A 10,558-nucleotide genomic window follows, 5' to 3' on the forward strand; every position below is an offset into this window, starting at 1 on the left:
GTAGGCAAGCCAAGGCTCAATTTGGGGTGCACTGGCAAGGGACATTGAAACCAATAGAAAGGGATTCTACAAGTATGTAAAAATTAAAAAGAATATCAAAGAAATCATAGCTTTTGGAATGCAGAAGGTAATCCAGTTATGGATGATTCAGAGAAGACTGAAGTTTTTAATACCTTTTTTACTTCAGTCTTCACATATGGGGGCAACTACCAAACGATGGGTACAGTTGGCGGCAAAGATAAGAAGGAAATGAACAGCCTAAAGTAGTAGAAAGACAGGTTAGCAAGTACCTAGAGAAGCTGGATGCTTTCAAGCAGGGGCAATGCATAGGGGGTGCACAGGGGCACATGTGCAACCCCTGAGAACACCAGTGCACCCCGTCAGGCCGCGCTCCCTGTGTAGCCAGTGGACTGGGGGGCAGGCAGGAGCACCAGTGCCCCCCCTGCAAGCGCTGTCCAGGGAGTAAGGCCACCAGCAAACGTGGCTGTGCCACTTCTGGAAGTGGCTGCGGAGCTCTGGAAGCAGCATGGCCACTTTTACAGTGAGTGACACCAGCGACCCTGCGGAGCTCCAGAAGCGGGACAGGCTGCCAGGAGCACCGCCCTCCCCAGGATCAGATGCCGGGGAACCCCCCCCGGTTACAGACTGGTTTCGGGGGGGGGGGGCACGTGCCCCCCCTGACTCGAGGCACCAGACACCCATGCTTTCAAGTCAGCAGGGCCAGATGAGAAGCCCTCTAGGCTACTGAAGGAATTGGCTACAGTAATTTCAGAGGCATGGGTTCTCTCTTTAAAACTTGTGGAAATTTGGTGAAGTCCAGAATAGGAAAAGGGCGAAGTCCAGGAAAGTCCATGACTGGAAAAGGGCAAATATGGTGCCTATCTCTAAGAAAGGAAATGAGGTCCTGCGGAATTACAGACCAGTCAGCCTGAGCTCAATACCTGGAAAGATCATGAAGCATGAGCTCAGAGTATCTATTCTAAAGTACCTAAAGGAGAATATGGTGATCAGGAACAGCTAGCATGGATTCATCAGGAGCAAGGCATGCCTGACAAACCAGAATTCCTTCTATGACACAGTGACAAGCTTTGTGGACAGAAGGGAAAGGAGGAAACAGTGAATATGATATACCCTGAATTTAACAAGATTTTTGACGCGGTCTCATGAACATGTTCAGGAGATGCAGACTAGACAAAATTAAGGTAGATGCATAACTAGCTGGAGCTGTATGCACTCTGAAGAGCTGGGCTAGGATCCAGAATGACCTAGACAATCTGGAAAAAATGGTCCACAATCAACTGGATTAGATTAAAAAAGGAGGAGTGCTAAATCCTACACTTGGGATGCAGTAACTGCATGCACAAATACAAACTGGGAATGATTGGCTAGGCTGCTGTACTGAAGAGAAGGATCTAGAGGTTACAGTAGACCAAAGCTGCACATAAGCCAACAGTGTGCTCTTGTTGCAAAAAGGCCAGTCATATACTAGGTTGTATTAACAGATGTGTCATTTGCAAATTAAGGGAAGTGATTTTGCCACTTTATTCAGCACAGGTGAGGCATTACCTGGAGTACTGTGTCTAGCACAGAGTGACAAAAGTGAGCCTGGGAAGCAAGACTTATGAGGAAAGATAGAAAGAGCTAAATTTGTTTAGTCTGGACAAGATAAGGGGGTATATGATCACTGTCTTCAAATACCTGAAGGGTGATTACAGAAAGGATGGAGATGGGCTTTTCTTTGTCGACTGCAGGGAACACAACTAGGAGCACTGGCTCGTAGAGGAAATTTAGGTTGAAAAATAAAAGAACTTTCTGACTATGAAGGAGGTCAGCCACTGAAACAGAGAAATTGTGGAATCTCCATTCTTGGAAATGTTCAAGAACAGGATGGACAGACACTTTGGCTAGGATGGTTTAACTAAGGATGATTCTACCTTGAACAGGGGCTGGGCTAGATGACCTTGTAAGGTCCCTTTCAGCCATACTTTCCTATGATCTGACCATCATTACAAGGACAGGGCGCCATTATCTAGCCCACAGGGCTTTCCATGGGTTTGGAAATCTGGCAACAGGAGAGTAGCAATTAATGCTCCCTCACCCACAAATTTCTAGATCTCTGGGAGCTCCATGGGCTGGACGACATGTCTCTGTGAGCCAATCTGGCCTGCAGGCTGGAGGTTGGGCACCACTGACCTAGTAGCATCTCTCTACTGACTAGTGTCCAGGCACTGTAATAGCACAGTGGCCTGCAGAGGGTTGGTCACCTCTCTCTATTATCAACACCAGTTTAATTTACATTGGTTAATGTGTCCTGCAACTGCAACCTAGCAGTCCAATGGGCTAATGTAGTTAGACGCACACCAACTTCCACAGGCAAAGGGACATAAGGAAGTGGTGTGACTAGGCTTAACATACGGCCATTTCTGACTTTGTAGCCCAAGAACCAGCAACCCCTGCTGCCTTTGAACCTAAGGCAGTGCATTCATCAAAGAAGTTTGGCTTTGGCTTAAGGCCCAAAGCTTGATGAGATTTTTAACATGTATTAGACGTTGATATAGATAAGAAAAAACAGCTACTTTCATTTCATAGGACTGAAAAAACAGAAAGGCTATAAACCCCTTCAAGGCATCAGTGAACAAATACACCAAAGGGCTAGGAAGCAACTTCCCTATGAGAAGCTTACTCTGTAAACTGTCCACCATAGCATTTCTTGAGGCACCCTCTGAAACATCTGATATTGCTGGATATCTTTGGTGCCAGGATTTCACTAGCTGGAGCACATCTTTAAAATGTCATTGATAATATTTCCAACAAAAAGGAGCAGCTTTTTAGCACTGCACATGTATATCAGATGTTTGTAGTGCTCTGTAATTGAGTGTGACTGAAATCAATGGCTTTCCTAAGATGTGACCTGAGAGGAATTCCAACTGATAAGTGATTAGAACATTTTAAATCTGCGTTTCTGAAAGCAGGTTTCAACAGATCTCCCTAAATAGTGTATTTATTTAAAATAAAGGCTTTATCCTGCCCAAAGTAAAGCAGGTATTTATTATCAACTGTCCTATGAAAACAGATAATTAATGGATGTACAAATATGCTTGCTTAAGATAAACAAGAACATACATTTGTACATACATAAAGAGTTGAACAAAGCCGTGTGCTCTTAGAGCTTGATTCCGAAGTATTTATGCAAAGAAAATGTTGGACTAAGGTCAAAGTTTTGCTTGCATAAGCAGTATTGCATCAGGCCTTCATGATGAGCGCTATTGCGATGAATCCCTTGGTGATCTAGTTGCCTCCCACAAAAAAACACACGATAAATTACAAAACAGTATAAACAGAAGCAAGATATATCAAGTGGGTCACAGTCATGAGGAAAATAAAACAAATTCTAGTTGTACACTGGCATGATCTCTTGCATGCAGTGTCAAAACACTTCAAAGCAGCATAGCAAGAATTACTAATTTCCACCCAGTCTAGTACCCTCCCCTCCACCCCCTGCCACCCTCACCCCATAAATTAAATACCCTGGAGAAAACTTGAAGAGTTGAGATCAATGCTTTACAAACTGTTTTCTCGTGACCACGCATCGCAAGTTAGTCAAAACTCATTTGCATTAAACCAGCAGTTCCTTAGGGGAAGATCAGTTATTAAAAATCTGTCTCAGTTGACAGTAAAATGAGGACAATACCTAAGAGAAAAGGAGCTCAAGTACACGTGTTCAGAGCAAAAAAACAACTTTTGACACAAAGAATATTCTGTACTTCATTAATCTATCACTGAGTAAAGAGATCATACTGCCAATTTTCAGTAAGTACTTTAGAACTGGCAACAACTGGCAAATGGAATATATTTAGTACTATGCTAACAAGAAGCTAAGAATTCTCGAAAACCAGTTACGAAAGAGCTATAACTAAAGAGCTGATTCATGGTATTGCATTATATACTGTAAATTGTAATCAATTCAAGGACGTTCATCCTAGAACCTTAGGAATCTTGTACTGTTTAATCTTATATGATCAAATGCTGACCTTGTTCAAATACAGGAGAAAGGCTCCTTACGGTATGTCTACCCTTCAGTCTGGAGGCATGAGAGAAACCCAGCCAAGTATGCAAAAGTAGCTTTAATCTAGCTAGCATGGTAAAAAGAGCAGTAAACATTTTGATGGCAAAATGGACTTCAGTATGGACTAGTCACTGCAGCTAGATCACAGGGGAGCTTACTTAGCCTGCACTGTAGTCCAGACCACAGAAGCTTCACCACTAGTTACGTATGCTAGCTAGGTTCAAGCTAAACAGACCCACTCTCTCCTAACCTGATCAATCCAGTTCTAAGCATAGTCAGTCCAGAGTACAAGGAAGGCAGAGGGCCAGCGCAGTAACTCCACAACTAGGTCCTACAGACTTGCTGACGGCGATGGGAAGCTGAAGTGTATCAAGTGGTGGGTGACCTGGGCACCAAGCCCATGTGCCCACTTAGAGGGTACAGGAACAGCAGCTACCACCACTGCCAGCCCAACTGCTATAGACACCACAGCTGGCCTCCCCTACCACTGTCACAGCCCAGGGTGCAGACCCTGGCTGTTATGCCTCTGACAGGATACCCAGAAGCAGAAATGGGCTTCCCTTCTCCAACGGTACTCAATAACAGTTTCAAAGAGACTAATGAAACCACATAAAGATGCCACAGTAGAATTCAGTTTAAACTGGGAGGAGGAGGAAGAGGGGAGAGCATATCCGTGGCAGTGGTTTGGGGACAAGACTTGTAACTAGACAGAGAAAATCAGCCATCCTTCAAAATTCAGTTGCTCTGAAGGAGAAGGACATATGTTTGTATCTGCATTTTGGAGTCTCAACCAGTATTATTGTTGCTGCTCCTTCATAGATATTTCTAAGGGTATTTCTATGCAGCAAATGCAGGGGGAACTGCAGCATGGGATTTAAATGTCAGTTTAAACTGAATAGCACAGGTAACAACAGCAATGAAACTGTGGCAACATGGGATTTAGCACATTACAGCAATGATGGGGTATACTCTCCAGGCTCCTTAATTGCTAGTGTGGGATAAAGCCCAAGCTATTATTGTTACCCACGTTACCTAAATTAAGCCACCACATGTGTTCCAGTACTTGGTACAATCACACTGTCCTCTTCCCATGTGAAGGTGAAGAATTTTCATCTGTGCCAGGGTCAGAAAGAATGGGACAGTGGAATGACCTACAAGATGGAAGTCTTGCTTACAATTAAAGGCAGCCCAATATTCAGGGGCAGAAGGGTGCATTTCCTAGCTCTGTTTAAAATGCAAATGGTTAATATGTGTACGGTACTTGTCTAATCTGTTACCTGCTAAATTCCAACTGACACCACATTTGAAAGAAAACTCAAAATCAGAGTTACTGCATTTTTTGTCATCACTGGCTGGCTGCCAGAAATATATGATGACACTGTAAAGCTGGAAAAGAAAGAAATCATGTTTAAATCTTTTCTTATACACAGAACATACCCACATACCAATTTGACTTCAAAGATTCTAATGTTACCTAAAACAACACAAGAACATTTGGTGTTCATACTCATAGGACACTTAATCATAGTGCCCTTGCTTTGACACTCTAATCTTTCCAGTTATTTTGCAATTAGCATGTGGTAAGGTATAATTTTAATCCTGTATAGCACATACAAATGTCAGCATGTTTCAATGGGTGTACTTCTAAGGAAGAATCTGGTTCTTTATACTTTGTATTTTTGTGTAAATGGTAGAGATTTGCTGTCTGCTACAGATTCATTTATGTTGTAAATAAGTATAATCACTTAACAAATTTAACATCACACAAAAAAGATTGTCCTAACAGATACTGATATAGTCTTTCCCCTTAGGAACTCAAGTATCAAATCATTTGATGCTAGCCAATATTTTTTTGCCTTTTTACTAAAAAGTATGAATGATTTTGCTTCCACACAACTGTGAGTAAAGAAATGCTTCTAATTCCTTGAAAAGAAAAATTCTAGCACTATCTACTGTGATCCATGAGTGCCTAATAATAGCAGACAGATCTACATTTACCAAAAGTTTTCTCTTCACTAAGAAACAGGATTTACTGGAATCTTTCAGGGACCTATGCGAATACTACAGGTGGACAGAATGAAAAATGACAAAATAACAAAACCAAATATAATATAGACAGAAGTCTGAAATATATTAAAGGGTCCTGCACAAATGAAGCATAAAATTTACACAATGTATCTGTATACAAATAATACACATAGACTGCTATCCTTTCAATTATACCACTGCAACTATGCTGGCTTCTTCAGAATTGCAAAAGTATTAAGGACAACAAAAATATGGCCCAGTGAGATTTGTAATTAACTAAATAGTCTCCAAGTTTCTGAACAAATGACATAGTTACAATGGTATAATTTACACTGGTTTCATACATCAGTGTAAATTATACCAGGACTGGGAGAGGACAGACATACAACTATCTGGAGTAGTTTCAGGTAATAGGCGCAATTACAGGGACTAACCACTAGGTGGCAGGGGAGCCATTATTAACCTGTTGATCTTGAGCAAACCAGTATACCAGGATAACCTGCAAACAGACTACACCTACAGCAGTTGCACTAGTATACTTTCACTCCTGTTTTTCCTCAGGGTAATTCAATATAAAGTCTGAATAAAGCCCTGGACAGTCATGCTGGTGTAACATATATTGTTTTGTACAGCTACATAAATAATACTGCAATCTGGAGCAGGCCATCAATCAGCTACCCAAAAGTAGCTTCTCATGTTTAACTATTACAACACCTTACCTTGTTGAGGGAACATGAAATAGCCCGTCTGTCTTCAGCAAACAACTACCCTTGGATAGGTGCAAATACATGACGCTTACATCAGTGTTAATTTTTCTTAAGGTATTTTTCTACCAGATTAAAGTTATGCAGGGGCTGTGTCATCTGTCAGTTCACTGTTTAAATTGGCTGTTACAGTAGACATGTCTACACATGCAATTAATGCAACTTAATATACTCCGGCGCAACGTGAACTGGAATAAACTAGTCCCAATGTCACTGTCTACACGTGCATTTAAGCACAGTAGTTTACTGTGAGCCGGCCACTACTTGCATCTGGCGGGACTATCTGGTACTATATTAAATTAGTCTGCTGCACCCTAATTGTTACTCATGTATAGACAGTGATGCTTTACTGAGCAGCAAATTAGTCTGCTATACAATAAAGCATCTTGTGTAGACACGCCTAGTTTGTCCCATCACTCCTTCTTCCATCATAACGTTAGATAGCATTTTGCACTTAACAGTCTTTCCTTTTTCTTTTTCTTCTTAGCTTGCTAGTTTGAAACCTGTGAGCCAGGGCATATGTTTGACTCCCTGTTCTCTAAATTGTAAGCTGTAAAGACACAAGATATACTAAAACGACAAACTGGTATTCAATTAAAATTTGCTCCCTTAGCCACTGCCTGTGATTTTTTATTTGCAATATTTGAATGAACCCTGCCCCTATAAGGAGGCAGTAAAAAGGCTCTCTTTGTAGGCATAGGAGCAGCTCTGGTATGATCGGGGCTGTTCTTGGCAGCTGCTGTCCACTCTTGCTGCAGTAGCTCAGCAGCTCCCCTGCTGTCTGCCAACTGGATTATAGGGGAGGGAGGGGGAAAGCTGTCTGTCTGCTTCCCTACCAAAACACAAGATCCCCAGGGACAGCAGGGTAGGAGCCCAAACGGTTCTGCTTTATCCTTGAGGACTGCAACAACAAACAGCTCCTTTTCCCAACATAGCCCATACAGGGATCAAAAAAAGAAACTGAGATCCAGCCACCGATTACAATTTTTTTCCTGTCCTAGCAGAAGTTAGAACAGCCTGTTGGCTGCTCTAAATTTATGCCAGCTTACTGTGGGCCTCAAGAGACCATCTGAGGTCAACTAAGATTTCCTAGAAGCATAACTTACTTCACTTGCTCCTATCCCCAGGGCTACACGGAGGGAAGTGTGGGTGCTGGTTATGCCACCATAACACCTTCCAGAGCACACCTCCTCTCCCCGCCAATGGAAATTTGAAGCAGAGGACTTACAGCTAAGAGTCTATTCCCTTTGCATCACTTGGAGACTCTGTTTCAAGAGTACTGACTGTGGCCCTTTGACCTTTTTGAAATAATGAACTTGGCAGCTGAAAATGTTAGATGCTATTGCTTCAGTTTATCAGTACCCACGTTTCATCATAGGGTTTTACAATACCTAACGTATGACAAATAACTACTACTTATCTATAACTGAGACTGAATTAACAGCTAAAGTTTCAGCACAAGATGCATCTTGCACTGAAGTATCAACATTAAGAAAAGCAAAGATGGTGTTTCATACTTTGTGCGTAGGTTCTTCCCATAGCTAGCTTTCTAAATTCCACCTACACTTTTACAAGTTTAGTTTCTAAAGGTACAACTTCTAAACCGAACAGTCAGAACAATGTTACCTCAGTACAAGTTTCTGGAAAAGTGACATTTAGCTATATACGTGTATACTTTCTCTTTCATACCTCAGTTTCTTATGCAGTACTGTGGCACAGGTGATGGAAAGTTAAAACAGAGAACACATAACTTAAGTACACACACACAAAGAGCAGACATGCTCATTTTTCATCCAAGCTGAGAAAGGTCAAGTGAATGACTTTTATAGACAGGCTAATCACATTTTCCTTGAAATAATCACTGGCAGTTTATTTATCTAATCTTTTTTTAATTCCTTCAGATATTCACCTCAGTGTTCTTGCATAGCTGAGGCAAATGCGGACAAAAAGGGGACCCAATCCTGCACATCTTACTCAAGTAGCCCCGCTGAACCCAACAGGATTACTCAGGATGTAAGACTTCTATAGCGACCAAGGCTTGCCAGAATCAGCCTCTTGCACTGTGCCCCTTACTACTAATCACACATAAAACTTGCCGGCTAACATGATTTGCTTGACACCTGCTATTCCACTTGCTCCCCCACCTCTCATCCTTTTCCTTTCAGTTCCTTCACTGCTCTACATTTTCTAGCAAGTACTTCTACATGGTGTAGTAAAGTGACAGATTTCTGAGGTCATTTTAAGACTCTTAAGGGAATTAACTGTCTACAGCACACGGAGGTAAAAGTGTGCAGCAGCATTGAACTTTCAGGAGTATTTGTACCATTCGGGCATTGACTCAACATTTTTAGACAACAAGAATACAGATCCAACTTGAGTTAGGATCGCTTCTGTATTTTCAGTATAAATTACTTTTGAGGATCCAGTCACTCAGATGTCACCAGGTTCACTCTGAGCTAGTAAACTGGTTTACACATTATAGGCAGCAATGCTTTTCTTCCCTTGTAGCAGCTTTTAAAGACTTTTACTTAATGATACAATAAACTGGGTTACCAGCTTGATTCTTGTCTCTGTATTTTAACTTACCTGGGGAAAAAAACCCAAAAACCTACTTGGCAAGACTGTTGTCTGCAACATAACTTGATTCCATTTTAGGGGTTATGAAAGTAAAAAAAAAAAAGTGTTGTAAAAGAGTTCATACTTTGAAAAGCGGGTGCAGCACACACAGAGGTTTCTTCAGTAAATGTTTTTGGTATGGATTGGCAAAATATGGACTAGCTACACAACACAGGAAACTAATATACATTTTAGCAACAGGAAAGCTTGGGCTAGTAGATACAGTCCCTGATGTAAATGCTATAACTTGGTTTATAAGCCCGATTACAGCTGAATTCATATCACGGTGTATTTTAAAGTCACCCGGACCCCAAAGGAACCCCAAAAACTTGAGTCAAGGCTTTTCAGAACAAGACAGGAGGCATTTTCCACTCTCCTTTCCCATGCGTCGCCACTTTTCGAGTGTAAGAGGGGCCCCCCATTTACCAGCCTGCCGGACTAGCCTGTAGGCACTGAAGCCTCTAAGGCTCGCACAGCCGCCCGCAGCCCATCCTGGCGCTGCCCGGACAAGGCGACCGGAGCAGCGCAAGACTCGCTTTGAGGCGCTAAAGACCCAGGCGCAGAAATAGGGATGAGCGGGAAGACTCTCTGCTTGGGACCCCAGGCTGGGTCTGGCTGAGCCCGGCGCAGGTTACACCTTCTGGGAGCCCTGTGGTAAATTGGGAGGCGTCACATCAGGCCTCCAAAACAGATGGAAACAAGCTGCTTTTATTTTTGCTCCCCTCCGTCCAGGCAGCAGCCTCCCCCGCTGCCCAGGCTCCGCGAAGCCACATGCCCGCAGCCTGCCCCGGCTCGCATGCGACTCGGCACTCCCGGGGCAGCAGCGAGGCAGGGGCAACGCCCGGGGATCAGGTGCCCTGGGCCCGGCGCCCTGCGGGCCGCTTACCTGCGCCTCTCCCAGCTCGGGCTCCTCCTCGTAGTAGCCCTGCCCGGACTCGTAGGCAGCGGCGGCGGGTGGCTGCCGGGGTCCCAGCAGCAGAGCGCAAACCAGAGAGCAGAGTCCCGGCAAGTGCATGGTGCGCGGGTGGCGGGGCGGGGGCGCGGCGCGGGCTCCCGCTTCTTATGGCCTGGCCGCCGCCCCCCC

General features: G+C 43.4%; 1 protein-coding gene across 2 annotated transcripts in view; it reads right to left on the bottom strand.

The window, feature by feature from the left end:
* Nucleotides 1-10,558, bottom strand: part of VEGFC (vascular endothelial growth factor C) — a 134,117-nt gene that overhangs the window by 118,721 nt on the left and 4,838 nt on the right. Inside the window, exon 1 of one of the 2 annotated variants that reach the window (XM_006028182.3) lies at nt 10,361-10,552. The exons of the other annotated variant lie outside the window; for it this stretch is intronic. Within the exon in view, the coding sequence (XP_006028244.1) occupies nt 10,361-10,489 (129 nt within the window). The 5' untranslated portion in view covers nt 10,490-10,552. Of the gene's footprint in view, nt 1-10,360; nt 10,553-10,558 lie in introns of those variants that run through there. 2 annotated transcript variants of the gene reach the window in all.

Source organism: Alligator sinensis, unplaced genomic scaffold (genome assembly GCF_000455745.1).
Source record: "Alligator sinensis unplaced genomic scaffold, ASM45574v1 scaffold614_1, whole genome shotgun sequence".
NCBI classification, from domain to species: domain Eukaryota; kingdom Metazoa; phylum Chordata; order Crocodylia; family Alligatoridae; genus Alligator; species Alligator sinensis.